This window comes from Pituophis catenifer, unplaced genomic scaffold, assembly GCF_029215685.1.
Source record: "Pituophis catenifer annectens isolate HBS135680 unplaced genomic scaffold, rPitCat1.0.hap2 SCAF_1, whole genome shotgun sequence".
In the NCBI taxonomy this organism is placed as follows: Eukaryota; Metazoa; Chordata; class Lepidosauria; order Squamata; family Colubridae; genus Pituophis; species Pituophis catenifer.
In genome coordinates this window covers 215147755-215174739 of record NW_027256881.1, presented here as the reverse complement: position 1 = coordinate 215174739, position 26985 = coordinate 215147755, and the positions used below count along the sequence as shown (strand labels likewise).

The window sequence follows — 26985 nt, the reverse complement described above, 5'->3', positions numbered from 1 at the left end:
AGGGATCTCAATCAGACTTACTTTGAGGTTGTTCATTTAAGATTTCTATTTTAGGCTTTCAATGAAAATCATCATCATTGCTATTATTGTAATAATTATGTTGCATTGTATTACTACTGTTACAATTACTGTTTTACTTTAATTCCTCATCTCCCCTCCGCCCGCACAGACAGCTAAGAAACAATACCATAAAAAAAAAAAAGACAACCCACACAATTTAAAACAAAATACAACAATTACAAACAGAAAATTGCAATAAGATAATTCAAACCACTATTAATGAGTATTTAATGAGGCATTAATTTGTTTATGTGTAGATCATAGACACAATTAGATGTAATAAGGTTATGTGGACTTCAATGATTGGAATGTTTTAATCAGTAAGACTATAATGATAAAACACTGTTTTCCCAAAGTTGCTGGTAAGAAAAAAAAAACAATTTAAATGAGAAACTGAAAGGCAGTTGAAGCTAAGTGCAAAATTTCTGATAGATGCTTAGCAAAACTGGTGAAAAATGGCAGTTGCCTGTTACTATCAGGGATGGGACTGTTTTCACTCTTTCAGGGTATGAAATGGCAAAAGTTTGGTTATCAAAAGTTTCTTTAACAGAATAGAATAACAGAGTTGGAAGGAACCTTAGAGCTCTTCTAGTCCAACCCCCTGTTCAATCAGGAAACCCTATATCCGTGATGGTGAACCTATGGCACACATGCCACAGGTGGCACACGGAGCCATATCTGTGGGCACGTGAGAATTGCCCTAGCTCAGTTCCAGCGTGCATGTGTGTGCCAGCCAGTTGATTTTTGGGCCTTCCAGGCCCACTGGAAGTCGGGAAACAGGCTGTTTCTGGCCTCCGGAGGGCCTCCAGGGGGGTGGGGAGGCTATTTTTGCCCTCCCCAGGCTCCAAGAAAGCCTCTCGAGCCTGGGGAGGGCGAAAAATGGGTCTACCAGGCCCACCAGCAATCTTTATGCCATTGTGTGCCAAAAGTGGGGGGAGTGTGTGCATGCACAGGGGGCGGGGCGCAAGGGGCATTGAATAATGGGTATGGGCACGCACGTGCGCAATCCCCCCACGCTTCCCTGCTTTTGGCACGTGACGGCAAAAAGGTTAGCCATCACTGCCCTATATCATCTCAGACAAATGGCTATCCAGTCTCTTCTTAAAAGCTTCCAGTGTTGGAGCACCAACAACCTCTGAAGGCAAACCATTCCACTGCTTAATTGTTCTTACTGTCAGGAAATTTCTTAAACTGTATTTCATTAGAATAGAGCCATGATGGCGAATCTATGGCACACGTGCCGGAAGTAGCATGCAGAGCCATCTTTCTGGGCACACCAGCTGTTGCACGTTGCTCTTCTAGGTTCTGGCAAGCTCATGCACGCCAGCCAGCTAATCTTCATGCATACAGGAGTGCCGGAAACTGGAAGAGTAGCTTCCTGGTTCACATGCACACACCAGGAAGCTGAGCTTCCAGTTTCTGACATGCGCATGTGCGCTGCCAGCTGGTCTTTTTGTGTGCATGCACACTAGAAACCGGAAGACCAGGTGACCGGCAGGCATGTGCACACCAGAAATTGGAAGCTCAGTTTCCTGGCACGCGCATGCACCCCAGGGAACTGCTCTTCCGGTTTCTGGTGCTCCTGCATATGCGCGCCAGGGAGCTGCTCTTCTGGTTTCTGGCTCTCCTCTGCATGTGCAAGTGCACTCCCGTTTTGGCACTTGGTGCCAAAAAGGTTCACCAACACTGGAATAGAGCAAACCAGAATAAACCAAAGTATGCAGTGCAAAATTCTCTCATCCTTGACTATAATATAATTTAATACATCTCACATTAAAAAAAAAAATCTATGTTGTATTGACCAGGAAGAAATTACTGTATGGATTGCTGCAATACAAACAAATTATACCAATAAATATGTAACATACTTTGAACTGCTAACAGTCTTGTAATTATATTAGATTAGGAAAATTATATGTGTAACAGCAATTTATATCAGATTATTAGAAAGAGTCTGTGTATGGGGAGAAACAGTACATGCAAACCAGTTAAGGAGAATTTATCTCCTGGCTGATAGAACAAAAAGGAAACTTACCATCTATCCATCCGTTTTACTCTCATTTAAAGTAATATAGTGCCTATCAAGCTCTCTCGCTTACAATATTGAGTGTACTGACATAGTAATGTACTGTGTATTGTGACATTTTGCCAACATATATTTTAAAGTTGAGTTCATTATGAATAACAGATTTGTTTGCTGTGATACGCTCAATACATTATTTACATATATGCCTTTCTGTCTTTAAAAATAATACAGGGCAATTCAATACACAGCACTATTTCAATTAACATCTTACTATGCATGTCATAAGGGATGTTGTCTTCGGACAACAGCTTTGAAATGGAGATGAGCACCGCTCCCTAGAGTCGGGAACGACTAGCACATATGTGAGAGGGGAACCTTTACCTTTACCTTTATGCATGTCATATAAACAATATGCCAGCACATGGTTTGTTTTGAATGAAAGTGAAGATGCAACAAATAATGGGAAAGAATATACAATATTCTTGCAGGGAAGGGAAACAATATTTAATCATTAGAATTTAATTTATTCATCTTACCAGATTGACATTGAAGCCCGAAGAAACCAAATGGACAAGCACATATATTTGGCCGAATACAGGTCCCACCATTTAGGCAAATGGGTTTGCAAATGGCTGTCCCAATAGAAAACATAATAAACATTTATCTCAGGTAAGGAGGAAAATATCAAATTCTTCCTTGCTCTCTCACTATATATTTTTTTTATTAAGAACACAGAATAATTCTGTTTTAAACAATGGCTCAGTGAGCCATGAGACATTTTGTCCCTTAGAATCACAGTAATATTTTGTTTAATATTTGTTTTGCAATCTTTTTCTCCAGGTGCATCTCTATTTCTAAGGCACTTTGAGGCAAATTTCTTCTCTGCCTTTTCTCTCACCTTTTCTGTCCATTGTAGAAGCAGTAACACTTTGTAAATGTGATGACACTGAAGTCCATGATATATTGACTACTATTTACTGGTTTATAGCATGAAGTATATGCCTTGTATTTACCAATGCTGTAAAAATGAGGCTTCAGTCACATCTATAAATAATATAAACTGGCATTCATGTACAAAAATCATCCATGTTGCCTTGTCTTGAATAAGACAAAACAGCTTAAGAGGAATGGGAGTTATTTTGTTAGTTTGAGGATAAAATTAATTGGATTATAAATATATATATCTCAATGTTTATTCAATGTTTATTTAGGGATCTGAGCAAATCTATAAAGTATATTAATTTGTATGAATTGTACAATTAGACATTAGTACTTTTATGACCTGTATGCCAGGGGTGGGTTCTAAATTTTTTTACTTCCGGTGAAAACTAAGTGAAGCAAAATGCCATGAGCACTTTTAGTATTTAAGTACATTAATGCAAATCGGTCCTTATTTGACCTGGATATATAAGTTGCTACACATGTTAATATAATTCTTAAGGGTTATTCATATAAACTGACAAAAACAACCTAAAATGTGTATACAATAAATACAATAAACCTTTTACTCCAATCAGCATTCAACTTTTATTACATTTTTGTTGCATAATGTAGCCAATTAGAAAAGCAACTTGCACGATTCTGTTTCCTTTGAATCTAGTCATCAAGAAAGCTGCTTTTTCCCCAGTACACATATGGCCAAACAAAAAAAGAGGACATAAATAATATTAACACTAATAATCCCTACAGGGGTACACGGACCATATTGAGATCTTTTTTCCTCTTTTTATATTAATCAGAAAGTGAACTATTGAATATAGCTGATGCCATGATACCAACCTGAAATTTATGAAGGCAGGACACTAGTGTTATATTATAGCCAGTTAGATTGTTAATAATTCAAAAAAGTGGTCCCAGCAGGAAGCAGGAGGTTTATTGAATCACTGCTTGGGTGTTGTTTATGGCTGTTGGGCAAACAGCCTCAGTGGTGCAGTGGTTAGAGTGCAGTACTGCAGGCCATTTCTGCTGACTGCCCGGCTGCCTGCAATTTGGCAGTTCAAATCCCACCAGGCTCAAGATTGACTCAGTCTTCCATCCTTCCGAGGTGGGTAAAATGAAGACCCAGATTGTTGGGGGCAATAGGCTGATTCTGTAAAACCACTTAGAAAGGGCTGTGAAGCACTGTAAAGTGGTATATAAGACTAAGTGCTATTGCTATTGATATTATGGTTTGCATGCTTGGCTTCCTTTGTGCACTTCAATTTGTGTAAACTTGTCATATAGGACTTGCTCTGCACCAGTTTTTACCAGATCCTAACCCTGATTCCATTTATTTCACCCCTGACTTTGGTAAAAATGCAGAAAACTGGAACTCTTTAACATCACAAAGCGCCCCCCCCCCCAAATGGCCACTGCAGTATGCTCCTATGCCATAGGGAAGAAGCAATTTTTGCCAATTCATAAATGGTGTTAACAAAAGTGAAATGGAATGAAATCAGATTTAGTACTGAAGTGTAGCTTCCACCAAGGCCAAGTGCAGTTTGCAGGTTAAAAGGATCCACACTTCTTCATTTATAGTGATTTGCAGATATTAAAAAAAAACACACACCCCATATTTCCCAGCATTATCTAGGAGTGCTAATTATAGTTTCCAAAAATCTTCAAAGCATGTGCTTTTCCACTTACGGTCCTTCCTTAAGAGTTTGGGATGGATAACAATACTTTGGGGCCAATGGTGGGATTAAATATTTTTTTACTACTGGTTCTGTGGGTGGGCGTGATTGGTGGGCATGGCATGACTTGGTGCGCATGGCTTGGTGGGCATGGCTTGGTGGGCATGGCAGGGGAAGGATACTGTAACATCTCCATTTCCATCCCACTCCAGGGGAAGGATACTGTAAAATCCCCATTTTCCTCCCAATCAGCTGGGACTCGAGAGGCAGAAAACAGATGGGGGTGGGGTCAGTCAGAGGTGGTATTTACCGGTTCTCCGAACTACTTAAAATTTCCACTACCACTTCTCCAGAACTGGTCAGAACCTGTTGAATACCACCTCTGTTTGGGGCCAAGTGTTGTACTTTTCTCAGAATAATTTGCCGAATTCTATATTTCAGGAAGTATAGATCCAACAAGTCATAGGTTTTCAGCCAACGTAAAATTACATGCTTAATTTCATTTGTTTCTACTTCATTAAAACTAATACTGTTAAAATTATTACTCTTCAATCGTATTATAAAACATTTTCCTTTCTGTCATATAATAATTTAGTAAGAATGTTTGAAGGTCCCCAATCAAAGCTTCAGAGGCCGCATGCAGCCCTAAGATTGAATCTCCACTTTGGCTTTACATTTGGCTGTTGGTGAAAACAAGGAAACTAGACTATGAAATGTCTACTGCATCAGAAATGTCTGTTGCACCATTATTTTCATAATCAAAAGCAAATGCATTTAGCTCAATGCTTTCAGAATGGTCTAACAGACCACTGCATTGAATGTATGGAAATCACAAGTAGATCCAAACACGTGGGCAAAGAGTGCAGATAATGGATGTTAGAATAATAATAATAATAATAATAATAATAATAATAATAATAATAATAATAATAATAATAATAATAGTAATAATAATAATTTTATTTTTATACCGCCCTTCTCCCGAAGGACTCAGGGCGGTATACAGCCTATTAAAAACACAAAACAACATCAGTTAAAATAGTTTAAAATTATTAAATAAATTCGGCTAAATTTTAAAACCCCAGAAATTTAATACAGAATGCTGTATCCTGTCGCAATTGCCTGTACCATAATTAAAATACATAAATGTCAAATGTAGGAGCGCGGTGACTCATGTGGTTAGGCTGGGTTGACAATTTGCAAGCCTGCATTCGAAGCCCGAGTGCTGCTGTGTGACAGGCTGAGATCCCGTCATTCGCTCCAGCTCCTGCTGATTTAGCAGTTCTAAAGCATGTAAAGATAAGTAGATAAATAGGTACCACTTTGGGGGGGGGACACTCACTAATGGGGACATGAAAGGAGCCCCCCACTGGGCATCCTCCAGGCAATGATGAAGTCACTGGTTAATCCTTTCATCACAGAAGTGCTTTGGTGCTTCTGACACAGAGGTTTATTTATTTATTTATTTATTAGATTTATATTGCTGCCTATTCGCCCATAGCGACTCAAGGCAGTTTACAGAATTTAGTGTTATAATATAATGCCAAATATTATCTTGTTGAGTCTTAAAAACAAATTAGGCACCTACAAACAGGGGACAATATTCAGTCCTCTACAAAAGATAAGTTACTTGTATGTGAGATGATGGTTATGGGTGGAGCTATGTTATCTATCTATCTATCTATCTATCTATCTATCTATCTATCTATCTATCTATCTATCAAACATAGGCACCATCTACCTTCCTCACAGAGGGAGACTCTGAACGGTGTACAAATAAAGTATTAAAAATATAAAAATTAAATTCAAAATTTTTCAATAGAGGCAAGGATGGTTAAATTCAACATAGAAGTTAATTAAAAGGCAGGGGGAAGAGCACTAACTCAGCCCCGTGTCTGTGTGCTTCTCTGTGAGCTCCAAGAGAGACGGCTAAGTCTTCAGACATTTCCAAAAGACCAGAGGAGACTGAAGTCTTGCCTTGCTTCTCGGGGGAGAATTTAATATCAGTCCCAGATAAATGTGTTACATGTACCTTTAAGGGAATTATTACATACTGTGTTTTCATGGAAATTTTTTAGTAACATATGGTTTACCTGTTTCACATAAAGGACCACTCCATCCAGCCTTGCATTGGCATTCATCTGGTGCCACACATTTCCCACCATTGTGACAATGCTTATTGCAAACCACTGAAAAACAAATTAGGGCAAGTTCAATTGTACCGATTATTAGCATCTGAATTTTGCTCTAAATTATGCTGATTGAAATCCAGGGCAGCCACTGAGAGCTTCTCAAGGACTATGTTGTTAAAACCAAAATTTAAATGTCATGTAAACCCTTCATTTCTTAATGAACAGCTTTTTTTTTTTTTTTTTTAAACTGATTCACACAGGAACATCTTTTAAACCTATTGTAGATACTCTTTGCAGAGAGGTGTTTTAAAAAATGATCACGGATAACAGGATAGTCAGTCACTGACCAGGGTTTGTAGTTAAGATAGTGTAAAATATGTGTACTATTAAATTGTGATTAGTTTTAAAGGCAGATTGTTTTAAAGTTATTAACATATTAGTATACATTTTGAACAATAACTTGAATCTTAATGGCAATTCCCCCCCAAGTCCTTTATATTCTCAGTATTATAATGTATTTTTTTCAATGCTTTGAATTTCGCAAACATTACCATAAAAAATGTTTCTCTGCAACAGAGCTGTTACAAAGTAACTATTGAAAAAGATTGAATACATTTTATGGTGTTAATGTGCTTTTAGAAAGCACAGCATCAGATATGATGTTATTGAGCATTACATATATTTATTAATATTGAAATACTGAGTTACATGTTGCATACTAGATTAGATTTGATTTAAAATAATGTCAGAATTATGGTCTGTCACAATCAGCCAGATGCTTAGTTTGGATTTAGCATTTTTATCTACCTATTGAGTCCTCCCCAGTTATTATTATTGCTGCTGTTGTGTAAAGTTTGCATTCTTCTTTCTTGTATTATTTATTAGCTATCAATATGTGGGAAGATTGATAAAGTTACATATGCATAATAGTATACTTACGTGTTTCACATCTTGAACCAACAAATCCATATGCACAGGAACAGATATTGTGACTGATACAGGTCCCTCCATTTTCACACAATGGATCGCAAAGTGCTATATAAAAGAACAGAAAAATGATAACTGAATTTAGAGTAGATTGGCTGTAATGTAATGAGGATCCTGTTGATCTATATTCTACCACTGATATATCTCTGCTTTATCTATATAATACTAAAACTCTGACATCTGTTTGTAAGCTTACATTTGAGCAAAATGATACCTCAGAGGCTGGGGTAGGTTCTACTTACCAGTTCACAACGGGAGCTTCTGCGCATGCGCAGATCACCAAATATGATGTCAGGGCGGGTGGGCGGAGCCTCCTGACACTTTTACTATCGGGAGCAACCCATCACTGCTCAGCAATAACGATTGAACCAAGATAGCTCAAATGGGCTAACTTGCAGAATGCTGGGATCCATTCCCATGTGAATTAAAGTTGGGGAAGTTGTGGTTGCTTCAACATCACTGCCACTTACCTAGCTACATCCCTAGGACTTGAATTCTGCTAGTTTCCCCACTGAAGTTGTGCCTACAAGCTTCCCACAAGCAAAGTAAACAGGAAAGCCAGCAGGAATTCTAGGGAGGGAGAAAAGGGGATTTCCAAAGCTCACTGCCAGCTTCCCACAAGGAAACTCAATGGGGAATCCAGCAGGAAGTTGGAAATGACTCTTCCACCCACTGCTTTCTTGCCCACCTTTGGTCATTCTATTTCTCTGTTTAGAGAAGGAAATATATTTGAAATGATGTCCCAGTAGGTCATATCTTATCAAGTTGCCTGTAAAATCAAAGTTATGTTTCAGTTCCAAGTATTGCAGTTGAATTATGATTAGATGGGCAGAGATCAAGGCAGGGATTGATAATGCTGTGCCTATAGATATAACATTGTGTAATATGACTGAGCAGGAAAGCTGGAAAAAAAAATAACAGTGACTTCAATTTTTCCATTTGGATTTGTTTTGTCCCCTAAATAATCCACTTAATCATTTTTTCAGGAGAATGGGTGATTAATGGAAATCTTTGTAGCTTTATAAGAGCCGTGGTGGTGCAGTGGTTAGTATGCAGTACTGCAGGCTACTCCTCCTGCCTGCCGGCTGACTGCAATTTGGCAGTTCAAATCTCAGCAGGCTCAAGGTTGACTCAGCCTTCCATCCTTTCGAGGTGGATAAAATGAGGACGCAGATTGTTGGGGGCAATAGGCTGACTCTGTAAACCGCTTAGAGAGGGCTGTAAAGCACTGCGAAGCGGTATATAAGCCTAAGTGCTATTGATAGCTCTAAGTTGAACAATGAGGTTATTAGGGTCTTGTTTTTAATTCTCATTCTTATTTGATGATGAACTTGGGAAAGTTTTAAACTTTGTTCTAGTGGATCACAGTTTGGTGAAATGATTTTGGCAGAAAAACCACCCTGGAAGGCAGGGCAGAGGATTTTGGACAATACCTGTATGACAAAATCGCTCAGATCCGGGGGGATTTGGACTCTGACTGGGTAGATCAGGGCAGGGTGATGAGGAATAGTCTTGAGAATGTTATCTGGGAGGAGTTTGATGCTGTGACTCCCGATGATGTGGACAGGATTTTGGGGAGACTTAGTACGGCCACATGTTTACTGGACCCGTGTCCCTCCTGGTTGGTACTGGCTTCCCGGGAGGTTACACGAGGCTGGCTCCAGGGTGTTATCAATGCTTCATTGAGTGAGGGTTACTTCCCCGCTGCCTTGAAAGAGGCGGTGGTGAGGCCTCTCCTCAAGAAGCCGTCCCTGGATCCGGCAATATTGGCCAACTATCGTCCTGTCTCCAACCTTCGCTTTATGGCGAAGGTTGTTGAGAGTGTGGTCGCGCAACAGTTTCCACAATTCCTGGAGGAAGCATCTTATCTAGATCCATTCCAGTCAGGTTTCAGGTCTGGGCACAGCACGGAAACGGCATTGGTCACGTTGGTTGATGATCTCTGGAGGGCTCGGGACAGGGGTTGCTCCTCTGTTCTGGTCCTGTTAGACCTCTCAGCGGCTTTTGATACCATCGACCATGGTATCATGCTGCACCGGCTGGAAGAGTTGGGGGTGGGAGGCACCGTATTGCGGTGGTTCTCTTCCTTTCTCTCCGACCGGTCGCAGTTTGTGTTGGCAGGGGGGCAGAGGTCGACCTCGAGGCCTCTCGTCTGTGGAGTGCCGCAGGGATCAGTCCTCTCGCCCCTTCTGTTCAACATTTATGTGAAACCGCTGGGCGAAATCATCCGTGGCTTCGGGGTGAGATACCATCAGTACGCTGATGACACCCAGCTGTACATCTCCACCCCAGGCCACCCCAACGATGCCCTTGAAGTGATGTCTCAGTGCCTGCAGGCTGTGCGGATCTGGATGGGGAGGAAGGCTCAAGCTCAACCCTTCCAAGACTGAGTGGCTGTGGCTCCCGGCATCCCGATATAGTCAGTTGACTCCATCACTGACTATTGGGGGTGAGTCCTTGGCCCCCACAGAAAGGGCTCGCAATCTGGGAGTCCTCCTGGATATGCAGCTGTCCTTGGAGGAACATCTGACGGCTGTAACCAGGGGGACCTTTTATCAGGTTCGCCTGATTCGCCAGTTGCGGCCCTTTCTTGATCGGGATTCCCTGTGCAAAGTCACTCATGTCCTTGTCACCTCTCGCCTTGACTACTGCAATGCTCTCTACATGGAGCTCCCCTTGAGGGGCACCCGGAGGCTCCAGCTGGTCCAGAACGCAGCAGCGCGGGTAGTGATGGGAGCAGCATGGTGCTCCCATGTAACACCGCTCCTGCGTGAGCTGCACTGGCTCCTGGTGGTCTTCCGGGTGCGCTTCAAGGTGTGGTTATCACCTTTAAAGCGCTCCATGGCATAGGGCCTAGCTATCTTCGAGACCGCCTGCTGCTACCGACGACCTCCCAGCGACCCGTGCGCTCCCACAGAGAGGGCCTCCTCAGGGTGCCATCAGCCAAACAATGTAGGCTGGTGACCCCCAGGTAGAAAGCCTTCTCTGTGGGGGCACCTACCCTCTGGAATCAGCTGCCCCCAGAGATAAGGAGAATCCAAGACCTCAGTGCCTTCCGCCGTGCCCTTAAAACCCACTTTTTCCAGCAATCCGGGCTGGTTTAGGAAGAAATTTTTTAAAATTTTTAAATGTTTAATTGGTTTGTGGTTTTTTCAATTTTGGGCCAAATTTATATAGATTTTAATTGTTTTTAATATTTGTATTTCATGTTTTTAATTCTGGCTGTGCACCGCCCTGAGTCCTCAGGGAGAAGGGCAGTATATAAATTGAAAATAAATAAATAAAAAAATAAAGAATGTTCTAATAAAGCTTAGCATACAATAAAATATGTTTATCTTATATACACATTATGCCTATGCTAGTTTTCTCTGTTACCTCCTCCTCACTATATTTTGTGTTTTAAAGAATATTGCATTTTATTATTCAAAATAATTTGAGTTATTATTTCATATACTTTTACATAGAGAAGCTAAGCTTTTTTCTGTGATCTTTCCCTGCTTGCCTCTTCTTGCTTGCCTCCATACTATTCATGTGGCAATTGACGATAATGTAGGAAAGATGTATGAAAAATATCTATAAGGTTTTTCAAAAATTGTAATGTAATTGGATAAATGACTTTACAACTATAGACATATTTTATTCCTTGGCCTTGACTTCCATGGTTGTTTTTTTTTTTTAAGCTATTCTTGTTCTCATGTTATAATGCCAGGAGAAAATGGTAAGCAAATAAATATTCTGCAAAACCAAAAGCATATTGTGATACTTTGGTTGTAATGCTGATTTATTTGGAAGTAAGTTAATTCAAAATAAATTATTTTAGAGTAAGGATAAAAAAAAGCCTGTAGAATGCTTTGGATTCAAAGGCAAAACAGGTTTTAACTATAAGATAATGTAAATGTAGCACTTCTTAAATCAAATACATATTTTCCCTGAATCACACAACAACTACTCAATCCCAGGAGAAAATTTATAGGTATTCCATCTTCCACATTGCTATTAGGCAGGTTAGTTATCATGTGAGTTCTATGCGTTATGAAACTAAGAAATATATATTTCTTGCTTCTAAACAGAGAAGTCTTTTAAATTGATTTTTCATATGTATTTTTTTAAAATACCATGCCATATTTACAGCTCTCTTACAACTCTGAAATTTCACAAAAGCCATTGCTGCGTATTTGTGTTATTTTTTTTTAACATTTAAAAATATACATGCTGAAATAAGATCCATTTCAATATACGTGCATGACTGAACTTATAGTACCTGGAATGCTGCAACTCATAAAAAAATTAAGTGTGTTCTCCAATGAAGGCAAACCAGTCTTCAGCTTCTGAATTTACTTGAATAAATACATCTCATTAGAGAGTTTTATAAAATTACTGATCACAGGCACTACTGTTGTCACAATCTCACAATTCAAAATAGATTTATATTGTATGGGAATGGTACTTGGTAAATAGTAATTGAAATAAATTATTTATCAATGTCTAGCATAAGTATTTATTTATTAGGTTTATGTACTATCCATATCGTTTGGAAGTGAGTAATTGCTAACTTTGTGCAAAGCTTTCATTCAAATATCTGATTTTAAGATGATTTGATGAAATTATCTCTTTGAACTGAATAATCAAATCAGTTCTATTCACTGTCTTTTAGTCACTCAGAAGACCTGATGGACTTCTGCACATGCACATACGCCCTTGAATTGAATCAACTCATCAGATTGCAAATTTGAATCAAATCTACTCTTTGCATCAAAGTACAAATTCAAACTGAATCTTAATTTATTAGCAGACATATAGTAGCTGCATAATCAAGAATGTTTCATGTTTTGAGTCAGTGAAAAAGGCTGTACATATTAACTGAATGGAACAATATAAGGAATTACAATAGATTACAGTATATGGATGTTGGACAAATGGTAGCAAAATAAATTTTCCTAATGGCTTGAGCAATTTAACTATATTCCATTACAGTATTTGAAAAGTCATATTAGGCATACAAATGAGGAGTGCCCATTCTATTTGATGGAAACATTTCTACTTAAATTGTGGCTACTGTGTTCTAGTTAACTACTAACAGCTCCCAGTAAGTGGACACTAAAAATAAAACTTCCATTTGGGCCAGAGAGAGTGAAAATGAAACTGTGCTGTCTCATCTAGCTGCTGTCATTGCTTGCCTTAGTGTTACCTGTGGAAAACAGATTCTTCACAGGATCAGCTTTTGTTTAAGTGCATCAGATGCCTGGGGCTTGAAATTACCTCTGCCCAGGTAACCCTCTTGTTTCCTCTTTGCACCACAACATTTTTTTGTGGGTACTAGGAAAATGTGGGGGAAATATTGTTGGCTGCATGGAGAATACACTCTCTGGGGAAAGTGAAGAACAGAAAATATTATGTGACTGAACAAAGCAAAGCTAAATATGGTAGGGAAGAACAAGTAGATTATTGCAAGAAAGAATAGGAGGTTGATGATTGACTGCCCTTTTGTTCCCATTGCAGCCTATGAGGAAATCAAGATGGCATAATGGTTAAGGTACCAAGCTGCAAAGCAGGAGACCATGAGCTCAAGTCCCACCTTAGCCATGGAAGCCAGCTGGGTGACTTTGGGCAGCCACTCTCTCTTAGCCCAGGCCATCAAACAGGGTTGTTTTTGTTATGTGGAAAATAGGAGGAGGAAGTGTATTGGATACGTTGGGTTATTTCTAAAATAATAATATAAATGAATGAATGATCTCTAGATCAGAGCCCTGGTAGCGCAGCAGACTAAAGCACTGTTATTAACATCAGCTGCCTGCAATTACTGCAAGTTCAAATCTCACCAGGCTCAAGGTTGACTCAGCCTTCCATCCTTTCTAAGGTAGATAAAATGAGGACCCAGATTGTGGGGGCAAAAGCTGACTTTGTATAAAATATACAAAAGTATGAAGGCTATTGTTTAATGCATTGTAAGCCGCCCTGAGTCTTCGGAGAAGGCTGGCATATAAATCAAATTAAAAAAAAAAAAGTATGTTCTTAGATTATCTGGGGTTTCTTGTCCAGGAGGATTATAATGTACAAGAACAATCTTGTACATTATATCAAGAACAATCTGGGATTTCATGTCTTCTTTGACAGCCATAAATTTGTCTCCATTAGTAGTAGCTGGCCCAGCATATTGTGTTTGGATGAGATTGATGATCTGAAAGTGCAGAATAACTATGTAAAACCAATGTTATACATAATTTTAGGTGGGTTCAAATCACTGTCACAAATACCACATGAATAGTAGTTTATATAGAGATACGCCTAAGTTATATAAGATCTTATTTATTTAATTCAATTAGCTAGGATAACTTGGGAAACAAGGTTAGCTGTAATGAGCAACGTTTGCTCAGATGAAATATGTTTCTCCCTGCCTGTAGGAAGCACTTCTAAGATTTCTAATGAAAAGCACTTCTAAGATTTCTAATGAAAAAGAAAGAGTACACCCTTGACCTGAATAATGTATCTACCAACTATGGGCCTATTTCATAAATACAATTTCTGGGAAAGATGATCAAGAAGGTGATAGCCTCACCCTCCAGATGCTTATGAAGGATTCTAATTATTAGGATCTAATTCAATAACGTAGCTGCTTTGATTATTTTTGGGGAAATGCTAAGTGCCTTGGAATTCTCAAGGGTTCATTGTCATCAGCCACAGAATTCTTCTGCTTCAACTGGGGGCCTGGTCTTTGGGAACACAGATTTACAAGGGTTTACTCTGATGCCAGGAGTTTACATAATGGAATTATTGCTCGACACTAAGCTGTTGACCTGTGATGTCCCACAGGGTTGCATCTTATCTTGCATTTTATTCATTAAACAGCTGGAGAAGGTCACGAAGAGATTTAGAGTGTGGTGTCATCAGTATTGCTCCTTATCAGTTAACTGAAAGAGCAATCAATATGTTAAGCATTGCCTAAATCTGATAATTGGGAGGATAAGGGAGAACCTACTCAATTAAAACCAGAGAAACCAAGGTACGCTTGGTAAATAGGAAAAGAGGTCTTGGAGATGGAGTAACTCTCCCTCTGAAAAGGCAAATTCACAATATAAGAGTGCTGGTAGGCTTCTGGGCTGAATAAATTTGGTGTTGGTTCTCAAAGCCTTGGTTACACTTCATTGGTATTATTACTACACATTCTATTTAAACTGGTACTATCTTTGAAAAAAGTGCAGAAACAGCAGCTTGTACAAATTGTACCAGCTAAACTGCCAACCTATACAAGGTACAGGATTATATACTACTGGTACTGCAAACTCAAAAATTGTTTACTGGGCACACTTGTAGAGCCTATTATGGAGATTAACTTTCCCATGATGAAGCTGTTCAGCTATTGGGATTTGAACACGAAACCCTTTTGTATCCCCACCCCCCGCCCATTATTTCTAGTACTATACAAGGACCTTTCCTTGTATTGCTCTCAGATATGGAACAATTCTTTTGGGTTTTATGTTTTCCCTCCAATTTCTTAGCATTTAGAACATCTGTAAAATATTTTGCTTTTGCTAAACTCGTAATTGCTAATTGATTTTAGCATTAATTTTACTATTAATTTTAATTCATGCTATATTCTTATTATTTAGTCACCTTATTATTATATATAGAATATATGGTAAATATTAAAGAGAAAATATATATGCATAAGTATTTACAAAATGTGTTTGCTAGATTTCATACCAATGTGTATTATTTTTTTCCACGGATATGTGAATGCTGAGCACTCAGGAATTGATCCACAATTTTCCTCTTATACGTTAACCAACACTAAAATGCACAACTGTTCATAGTGAAATGTACAAATAAAAAAGTCAATATACATTAAGGAAGGATAGAAATTTAGTGGCTATTAGCTTCAGTGGTGGAAAGACTGCCATTTTAAAAAAAGCATTATTGTACTTTATAATCTAAATTATCAACTGTCAATAGATGAGTATGCTATTAGCTGCTTTTTATTAACAATCAACATTTGTACAATGAAAATGATGCTCGACTAGAAGAACTGATGGTTGAATTCAACAATATGCATTGGGATATCATTGGATCATGTGAAACGAAAAGGCAAAAAATTACATGAACTTGATAGGACTGGGCATTTATTATACACTAGATGTGCCAAAGATGGACAATGTGGCGGAGTTGGTTTTTTTCATCAACCAAAAGTTGAAAGTCTCTGTGATAAAATTTGAAACTATATATGAGTAGCCCAATGCATCATTCCATTGAACAAACAATGCAAGCTTCAAATTCAAGCTTACAAGCCAAAAATAAGCCTCAGTGATGGTGAGGTCAAAGAATTTTACGATGATGTGGCCCACCTTGAAGACAAAGAAAAATGCTGATACAAAATACTAATGGGTGACTTTAATGGAAGAATAGGAAGAACAATGCCTGAAGAAAAAGCAACTAGCCCATATAGAAGTGGTGAATGAGATAACAGAGGTGACAGACTAGTAGTTTTTGCTAAAAGGCAGGAACTTTATGTCATGAACTCATTTTACAACAAAAAAGCTAGCAGAAAATGGACATGGAAGAGTCCATCTGGGTAGACAAGCAAAATGACTACAACACGTCAAGTGATAAAACCATATTCTGCGATTGTACTGTCATCAATTGGTTTAACAAAGGAAGTCACCACAGAATAGTACAAACTAAAGTGAAGATAGACTGTTGAAAAGAGTATATGAAAATGATAAAGATGTCACGAAAAATAAAAATAAAGAGTGGAGTGATAAGCTGTTAAAGGAGAACAGCGATTTTTGAGATTAATCTATCAAATTGCTTTGCTCTATTGAAAGATTTGGAAGAGATGAACATTATGGACCAAAATGAACAAATAGTCAAAAACATCCTTGAATCTGCTATATCTATTGCACTGTTGGTAAACACTTTGTACAGTCAAAAAAAGCTCTGATGAAACTATTGATTTAATGAAAAAACAATGAACAATGAAGACTACCAGAAATTTGACTAATAAACTAGAGTACATTGAACTTTGCAACACCATAAGAAAATGTATCCAAGAATAAACATGACATTTTAATGTGAAGCTTGTGAAAAAGGCAATTGAAGAAAACAAAGGGATTAATGGAGCAAAATGCAACCTTATAAATACAAGAAAGAAGGATTTTGCAGTGAAGATGGCTTTGTGTGTAGAACAAGCCAGGAAATGTTAGAAATAATTGAAAAATTCTATTCAGAGCTATGCAAAGATCAAGATCACTCAAAAATAACAACATCCATGAAAAAGGAAATGCCAGATATTCTAATGGAGGAAGTATTAAGTGCCATAAAATCAGGGGTGAAATCCAGCAGGTTCTGACAGGTTCTGGAGAACCAGGAGTGGAAATTTTGAGCAATTCGGAGAACTGGTACCAGAAATTTTGAGTAGTTTGGAGAACCAGCAAATACCACCTCTGGCTAGCCCCAGAATGGGGTGGGAATGGGGATTTTGCAGTATCCTTCCCCTACCACGCCCACCAAGCCACACCAAGGCCACCAAGCCATGCCCACAGAATCAGTAGTAAAAAAAAATTGGATTTCACCACTGCATAAAATCAATGAATACTGGCAAAGCTTCAGGAAATAAATGTGTTACAGTTGATATGCTGAAAGCTGGTGGTCACAGTTTACACAAGATACTAGCAAAATTAGACTCTAGATCAGTGGTGAAATCTAAAATTTGTTACTACCGGTTCTGTGGGCATGGCTTGGTGGGGGGTATAATGTGACTGGGTGGCGTGGCCTCTTTTTTTTTTTTTTTTTACTTTTAAAGCCATTTTTTCTACAACCTCTTCGGCGAAGAGATTGTAAAAAAATGCTTTCAAAAGGCTTTGACAATCCCAGCTGAGTTGCCTGATTGGCAGAGGCTTTTTTTCTTTTAAATGCCTCTGATGATCCAAGCTGAGTTGCCTGATCGGCAGAGGCTTTTTAAAAACTCAGCTTGGATCGTCAGAGGCATTTAAAAGAAAAATAGTGTTTTTTTCTTTTAACTGCCTCTGACGATCCAAGCTGAGTTTTTTAAAAAGCCTCTGCCGATCAGGCAACTCAGCTTGGATCATCAGAGGCATTTAAAAGAAAAAAACAGTTTTTTTTTCTTTTAAAAGCCTTTGATGATCCCAGCTGAGCCACGCGATCATCAGAGGCTTTTTTTTAACTTTTAAGAGCATTTTTTTTCGCTGAAGAGGTTGTAGAAAAAAATGCTTTTAAAAATAAAAAAAAAAAACCTCTGATGATCGTGCGGCTCAGCTCGGCATGGGGGGGGGGCAGGGATTTTTGCTACCAGTTCTCCGAACCACCCATCTCCATCGCTACCGGATCGGGTGATCCGGTCTGAACCAGGAGCATTTCACCCCTGCTCTAAAAGCCTCAGAAGTAGAAAGAAATACCTGATGCGTGGAAAAATGCTTTAGTGATTTGTATACACAAGAAAGGGACCCAAGATGATTTAAAGAACTGATAACCTGATAACCTGATAACCCTTCTTTCAGTCATCTATAAGGTTTTCACCAAGATAATAGCAAAAAGAAGATTGAGAACATTAAATGATGCACAGCCAAAGGACCAGGCAGGGTTCAGAAGCGGTTACAGCACAATTCATATCCAAGTTGTTCAGCAAATAATTGAAAGGCACAATGAATACACCATGCTTCCGTGCATGACTTTCATTGACTATGAGAAGGTGTTTGACTCAGTATTTCAGCAAGCAATAATTAAGGCCTTGCTCAAGCAAGATGTAGACATTGCTTACAGAAACTTACTACAATCAATATATGAAAAAAACAATGGCAACAATTTGCCTTAATGATATTACTGTAAAGTGGAAATCAACATAGAAAAAGGTATACAAGAAGGTGATACAATATCAACTATCCTTTTCTCAACTTGCCTTGAAGAAGTATTTCACTAGACTGGGCTAAAAATGGAATAAAAATCACCTAAATCACCCTAACCCTAAATCACACATTTAAAGTATGCTCAGAATTAGGCACAGGGAAGCATTTAGGGACTGTTGAATTAATATAAGCCCATTTTAACTGTGCATTGCTGTGGGGGTCAGATTCAGCAAATAAAGTTAACAAAACAATCCGTTCTCCTATCTATGTCCAGTGCTCCTAGCAAAACCATTTAAATGAGCTTAAATTGAACCTTGAAGTTATGTTGGATGTTTCTATGAATAAATGCTTTCACTATGACTTTTGTCACATCTGAGTCAAGACTAAGTGGCAACATTCTGCGTCTTTTAACAAGATTGATTTTTCAACTCTTCTTTTGCTTTGTCTCTTACCACATCCAACTTCTTCAAATCAATAAATGCAAGAAACACTTGCCATCTTCTAAGCTATGTTCTAAAATGTGTTTCCTATTCTATATGTATGTTATTTTTAGAGAAAAATAAGGGCAAATCCCAGTGCATCAGAGATTTTATAAAATAAATGGTAAGCCACCTTAATGGATGTAAATGATTTGACTATTGCAACAAGTCTGCATTTTTTCCAAATGGAAATGAAAATCAGCAGCTTGGAGTAGAATGACTTTTTTAAAAGAAGATAGAGTATTTAGTGAAACTTCCCAACAACTCTTAACAAGGGCATGAAGAAAACTGTGTTGAAACAAAATAAGACAGCAGTCACACAAGCAGGTGATATAATTGGCAACGAAGATTAAAAAAAAACCCAAAGGTCTCATCATATATCACATCATTAGTAAGATAGTGATGAGGCCAAATTTATGGTCAATATTCTTTACTCTGAAGACCACATAGGAGTCACATGTTCATATAATCATCATTCATAACTGTATGCATAAAGAAACATGGTTCACATGTATCTTACCCTTCTAATGATCCCAGGTAGCGATGAGGGTCGTAGAACCCATATTTTCTAAAACATCTTTTCCATGTTTTATATGAAAAGATTTGTAAAATGATAAGAAGAGGAAATGTTATTGAGGTGTATTAATTTGCCACGTCAGCCATATTGCTGCCAATTATTCCCATGGCAAGTGATGTGTGTGTGTATTGATCAATATACTGTATATTCCTAATATATAGATTTAGATTTAGGCAAATTTGTTGGATGAGCAAATTGAAAATATTGAAGCATGTGGAAAACATTTAAACTCTAACCCTAACAACAGAAGAAAGAGTCATTTTGCCAAATTATTAAACAGGTTTCAGCACTGTGGTCCTTTAAAACATTTAATTCAATTTTTAATTTAACCAGCCAATTTAATATTCTCCCTCAGAAATATGCACTGTGATTATGTGCCCTGAAGTCATGTATAGCTCTTTAAATGATAGAGTAATTCTCTCTTCAGAGTATTACTGATAGAATTCAAAAGCAAAGTTTTTTTCTTTTAAGTCATACATATTACCTATGTATAATACAAAAGTACGATGCGTTGTACTATGTTCATTTATGCCATATTTTTTTAATTGACAAGAGATTCTATTTCTAGCCAATTTGTATAATTCTGTAGCTAAAATGTTGAAGAATTCAGCTTTTTCTCCCTCATATAATGTATTTGTCCTAATTTGCTACCCTCAATGATGGTCACAAGTACCACCTTTCATACTGTAATACTATTATGTAATACTATTACATGATCCATGGGATTGGAAAAAAAAAATACCAAAGTACCTGACGGTGATATATTTTGTATTTTGTACCATAATAGTAACAGAACTAGCATATTTCACTTTTTATCTACAAAGTTGTGTTCCATTTTTTAAACTTTTTTTTTCAGAGTATATAATTTTTTATTAATATCATGTAGGTGGATATGACAAACTATATACACTATTCACATTCTCCATCTTAAACAATGCTGTTTTCATTAAGGTTAAAAAAAGGAAATAAGGTTTCATAAGTATAACTAAAAAAATTCTACAAGAAAATCTTTCATCTTTGATTCTAGTTGACATTCTCAAGATACAATTTACTTATATTTATCAATTATAGATATATATTCATTGCTAATATGGGAATAGCATGAAAAAGTCTGAGAAGATTGACATCAAAACTTGAATTATTCACTGGATTGTCTTCTGGTAATTTATTTCCCCATAGTTTCCAACACAAGTGTTGGAATAAATTTTTAAATCTATTAATGCATGTGGTGTACCAGGCCACATGTGTTTAATAGGACCCACATGTAATGTTAATATTCTTAATACCCCCAATAATTAATAATGAATTGATTTATACAGTGCTAGTAATCTCTCCTCCCCTCTTACCACCCCCTCAAAAAATTCTTACCATAACATCGTATTCCATCACCACTGTATCCGTAGGGGCACGGTCCACATTTGAATGCCTTTGTTGATTCACAGGGCACACCAGGGAAACATGGCTTCTTTGCACAGTTGACTCGCTTATTAAATGATCTCCAATCAATTACCAAATGGTTTACACCTGAGGCATAAGGCTTTCTGAATGAAGCAGTCCTTCCTGAAATTCTTGACTGCGCAGAGCTCCCTTGTGCCTGGCTACCTTGATTTACACGAAGAGACAATGAAGTTTTCCAATGGAAAGACGACGGCAATGGTGTGGTCCACACAGGTTGTCTCAAATACTTTGCTTTAGAATCATGGTCAGAATTAGTCTGGGTAGCTGATATCCCAAGAGATTTCCGATAAGGTGACAGGTCGGTTGAGGTTTGGCTCTGTTGAATAGCATGCAGCCTTGTGCCCATGTCGCCTTGAGTGGAGGTATTCCTTGTGGTATCCACTTGAACCTGCAGTTTATAGTCTGAAAGTTTTTCAGCAGCTCCTGCTTCGTTTTTTTGAAGAAGGGCTCCCTGGGTGCCATTTTTTATTTTGCTGAATGGAAAGGTTTTTCCTATAGATGGTGTAAAAGTCAGAGGCACCACTCTTTCTTTGAATGGAGTTTGAATATCAATAGTTAAGGGATATCTTGCTATATGGAAAGTTGTTTCTAATTTTGAAATATGATCTTGTGAAGATGCAGAATCAATATCTTGTAAATTCTTTATAACACCTTGGGCAAAGGAGATTTTGGCTTCCCTAGGGACTTCCACAGTTACATCAGGCAGATGTTTTGCAGAACTTGACACTAAATGAAAAAAGATGGATCAGCACAAAATATTCTATATTTGCTTCTCTCTCTCTGTCTCTCTCTCTGTCTCTCTCTCTCTCTCTCTCTCTCTCTCTCTCTCTCTCTCTCTCTCTCACACACACACACACACACACACACACACACACACACACAGAGAGAGAGAGAGAGAGAGAGAGAGAGAGAGATGTGTGTGAGATATTTAAAAATATCATAAATAAAATATACTGTAAAATCACTAGAAAATATACAAAATGCTAAAATCAGCTAACTATTAACAGGAGATATTTCTCTTTTCAGATTTTCTAAATGGTGAGAGAGTGAAGCCAAACAGCTCCCCAAAATAACACATTATGTAGCCTGAAAACAATTCCTGCATTGGGAATAATGCAGAAGACAGCTTTCACCCATCTATAAAATAGATGCACTTCTGACAACAGAAACACCTTCAAAAGGGTAAATGTTAATGGCTGGTTTGTAACAACAGAGACAGTTCTTGAGTCAGGTCAGGCTTTAAAGATCAATTAGCACCTTAGTAAATATGATCCTCTATTTAATATGTTAAGGAGAAATTTATCACAAATAGTTTCGATAAGAATACTGCTACAGTTTCTAACTTAAAGCATTCAGTTGTGATTATCTGTAGAGAAACCTGGTGCCACAACTAAACTTCCCCAAAGCAATCTACAACACTCTCTTCCAACTCTGTTCTCACCCTATCTCAAAGCTTGGAGGGAAAGGCAGCTCTTCGCCATCCAGAATGTTGTTTTTATAAGAGACTGCTGTATTTTCCAGATAAGATATGTATCTTAAACATATTTGTCAGCTAGAAATTGTGTCTATTCCTCTAAAGTTTGAAAATATAATCAATTTTTCACTTGGAAGGCCCTTTCTATCCACTTCTGATTTTGAAATTATATTCCCAACATGGCTAAATTCCTATTCAAAAGGATGCTTAATCAGTGGTGGGTTTCTACCAGTTTGCCCTGGTTCAGACAAACTGGTAGTAGCAGCGGTGGGAGGCTCCACCCACCACCTGGACGTCATCATGGACACTCTGCGCATATGCAGAAGTGCTGCACATGAACGCTCCCGATTGTGAACCGGTAGCGAAGGTAAGTGGAACCCTGCACTTAATGTATTAGCTAATTCTTTCCTACACAATACCTTCCCCAAATTAATACTGAGTATCAGTACTGCAACAAAATAAAAGTACTGTAGAACCTTAGTCAAAGTCAGCTATTCTAATAAATTCAGAATTCTCCCTACATTATTATTAGTAGTAGTACCAGTTGAAATCTTCTATTTCTCTCCTAATTTCCTACCCGTTATTGATTTTTAAATTTTTGATTCATTTAAAATATTTATATACCACCCTATATCATATTCTCGGGTAACCTACAGTATCATCTTCCATTGAATGAATAATTAATACATTCCCAAATGGGGTTGCATTGAACTAGTCATACAGTAGTGTAATAGGATCTTTTTCACTTTGCTTGCCAATATAAGTTTCTAAGGAGTTTTTGAATTAATGAATAAAATAGCCCACTAACTGTGTGATAGACATGTCTGTTTGAAATATCAAGTGGCAAAATATGGTCTCCAACTTTCTCTTCCATTTAATATTATACTGTACTTTTCAGTGGCAAGGATAATCACATTACTTAAAATGCTACATAATTTACAGAAGCAAAGAAGAAAGTGGGTTTTACAAGTAGAAATTAGAATCAGAGCAGTATTTTTTTAAAAAATGGCATTCTTATTAAACTATGAAGAAGGGTTAACACTGAAAGGTCTCCCGAGATCAACAGCTTTATCTTTTTCTTTTATTTCAAACAATCTTCAATATCTTAAGACGTATCATCCATTATCCATTGAAGAAGCAGAACTGGTTATACCTGCCCCAATGTGCTACCATATAATTGAAGAAGATGAAAAATAATGATGACAGCATAAAATGCACAAGGTCGAAATGAAATCTGCATTCCCCCTACAAAGCAACATTATTTTGTATAGGCTCTGTCAGGATAGATTAATTAATGTGCTTGTATATATGAATAGATAAAAGAAGATCAGATGCAGATTGGATACATTCCTGTCTTTAACTCTTGCATAAATATGGAAATAAGGAAGAGAGGTGTTTGCTTGGCATTCTCCTTCTAGTACAAGAATTTGGTCAAAATAGTTTTGTGGATCTTGTGGAGAAAAGATCTGTGCATTTAGGAAACAATAGGATGTAAGAGCCAGGCCAAGAGCAGTTATAATCTACAGCATGCTTTAAAGCAGAGGTGTCAAACTCAAGTCCCATGGGCCTTATCTGGCCCATGGGGTCCTTGGATCTGGCCCACAGGGCCGCCCTGGAAACAGTGAAGGATTTTCCTGCTGCATCTGCCAGTGAAAACGGAGCTCAGGAGGGCTGTGCACGAGCTCTGTTTTCCCTGGCAGAGTGCTAGCAAAACGAATTACTAGCAAAACTGGCATTTGATTACATGAGTGACATTGAGCCACACCCACCCTGACCACGCCCCCCACTCCCCCAGGTCAAATTCAACTCTGCTGCGGCCCTCAATGGAATCGAGTTTGACACCCCTGCTTTAAAGAGATTCTGACCAAGGCCACTGACATTGGGGGGGGGGGCTCCCTGAGGTATGTAACTCTTTCTCTCTATCTATCTATCTATCTATCTATCTATCTATCTATCTATCTATCCTCAATTTACAATAATTCATTTAGTGACTTACAACTGATTTTCACACTTACGATCATTGCACCATCCCTGAGCGACATGATCAAAATTCAGATGCTTGGCAAGTGGTTCATATTCATGACGGTTGCAGTGTCCCAGAGTCACGTGATCACCTTTTGCAACCTTCTGACAAAGTCAATGGGGAAGCCAGATTCACTTAACAACCGTGTTATTAACTTAACAACTGCCCTGATTCACTTAACAACTGTGACAAGAAAGGTCATAAAACGGGGCATGACGCTCTTGAGAAGGAAATTTTGGTCTCATTTGTGGTTGTAAGATAAGTATATACCCCTGTTGATGAAAGGAAAAGCATAGCAGGTCAACAGTGGCTGTCATAACATCTGCTGGTCATAAGACATTTGCTATCCTACTGGCTTGGTTGGTTTACAATCTTGCACATCATGGGTGGGTTCTAAAAATTTTTACTACCAGTTCTGTGGGCGTGGCTTATTTTGTGGGCATGGCTTGATGGTCATGTTACAATTCTTTAGGATTTAGCAGAGGTACTGCTCTACCAGGGTTTTAACTGCTTGCAGAGCTGTACCGGTCTACTCATTTGTTTTTGGAGGCAATGGTCTACTCATTTATTTTTGCAGGCACCGGTCTACCACCACGCTGCCTTTTAACACTGATCAGCTGTAGGGTGGCCCTTTAAACAGCTTTTTCCTTCTAGCCGTTTAGCTAAGACTTAGGAGGCGGCAATAAATTGGGGGTGGGGCCAAATAAAAGGTAAGAATAACATGGGGGGCGGGGGGGGCAGAACGGTTTGGTGACATCATATCATCACCCCTACTGGCTCGGCTGAACTGGGAGGAACCGGGAGGAACCCACCACTGTTGCACATGTAAGGAATGACTGTTCTACTACTTGCCCAGCAATCCATGGTGAAGAGCCTTGTTCCTTTTGGATACCTTCTGAGCAGCCATAACAGGCCAGAGAGAATTAACACATGAACCAAAAGATCCCAGCCTGCCTGCATTTTATAGTGTTGCTGTTAGAGGTTATTTTCATAATATGTAGCCAATATTCCTTCAAGTCATCGTATTTAAGCATCTGTTTACTTAATTGTATGATTATCTGCTTGCCAGGAATTCAAATTGATTTTTATCAGCCTTTTCATTATTTTCTGGGACAGAAAATTGAATGATTAGATACCTGCTCTACATCACCTCCAGGTTAAATTACTATAACAGTTTTCCCACAGAGCTGGGAAAGCATCAGCCGATACGAAATACTGAAGACTGTTTTTGATTCAATGATACTTACCCTTAAATGTATAATTGCTTTGGAGAGAAGATATTTAAATTGATCCCTCTTTGCATTGAAACCTGCCTACATCAATCTTTGAAGGACACCTTACTCTGTGTTCTACCTCCTGTCTGAAGTGTCAAGCCTGTCTGGGAATGTTTGATACATTTTTCATTGTTACGATAGCTGGAGTTTTACTAGAATTTTAGTTCATACTTTTTTTTTTTGTGCTAATTGCAGCTTTTTAAAAATGTCTGTTTTTTATTGGGTGATGATTTTTTAATATTCTTACATAATTAAATTGCATTGAGCCAGTTTGATGTGGTTAAGGAGGCAGACCTAGAAACCAGGAGACGGTGAATTCTAGTCCCATTTTAGGCATGAAAACTGGCTGGATGATTTTGGATCAGTTACTCCCTAAATTATACCCATCTCACCAGGTTGTTGGGAAAATAGGGTGAAGAAGAAATATTACGTATGTTCGATGCCTTGAATTATTTATACAGTAATAAAGGCATGATAAAAATCTATTTTTTCCCCAAAACATTACATTTGATCAGTTTTATGTTATATGAAAATATAGCATTATTTTAAAGGTGTTGGGTATATGTTTTTGTTTTATATATTTTTATTTACCCAATATATAGAGTTTTTATATTAATGTTTCCTAATGTATGCAGTTAATATACATTCCTTATAGATGTTTAATGTAATTTCCCCTGATGTTCTCTTTTGTTTTTACTTTGTGCATAACCCTTAAATTATTTTCTTATGGATAAGCAAGGTAAATAATACAAGGTGCACAAAATGATTAAGAAGTAATTAGCAAAAGAAATAGAAGAAAATGGTATTATTTATATTAACATCATTCCCTATATCATTACATATTTTATGTCTTTGAAAGCCATGCTTGCTTCCATCTTATCCATATTCTCATTTGGACATACTTCGCACTTTGCATAACAACTTTATTGTTATGTAATGTGTTGAAGCAATGTATGAAGTGTATATTTATTCTTCCCTCATGTATTTGGGATTCAGTCTTCACTCATTCTCTTAATATTACAATAAA

At 37.9% G+C, this 26985-nt stretch overlaps 1 protein-coding gene across 1 annotated transcript in view; it reads right to left on the bottom strand.

Moving 5' to 3' along the window:
* Positions 1–26985, bottom strand: part of VWDE (von Willebrand factor D and EGF domains) — a 194995-nt gene that overhangs the window by 42412 nt on the left and 125598 nt on the right. Inside the window, exons 22-25 of the mRNA XM_070934354.1 lie at positions 21098–21913; positions 7770–7865; positions 6792–6887; positions 2623–2718 (exon numbers count right to left, since the gene is read on the bottom strand). Coding sequence (XP_070790455.1) covers positions 2623–2718; positions 6792–6887; positions 7770–7865; positions 21098–21913 — 1104 coding nt within the window. The remainder of the gene's footprint in view (positions 1–2622; positions 2719–6791; positions 6888–7769; positions 7866–21097; positions 21914–26985) is intronic.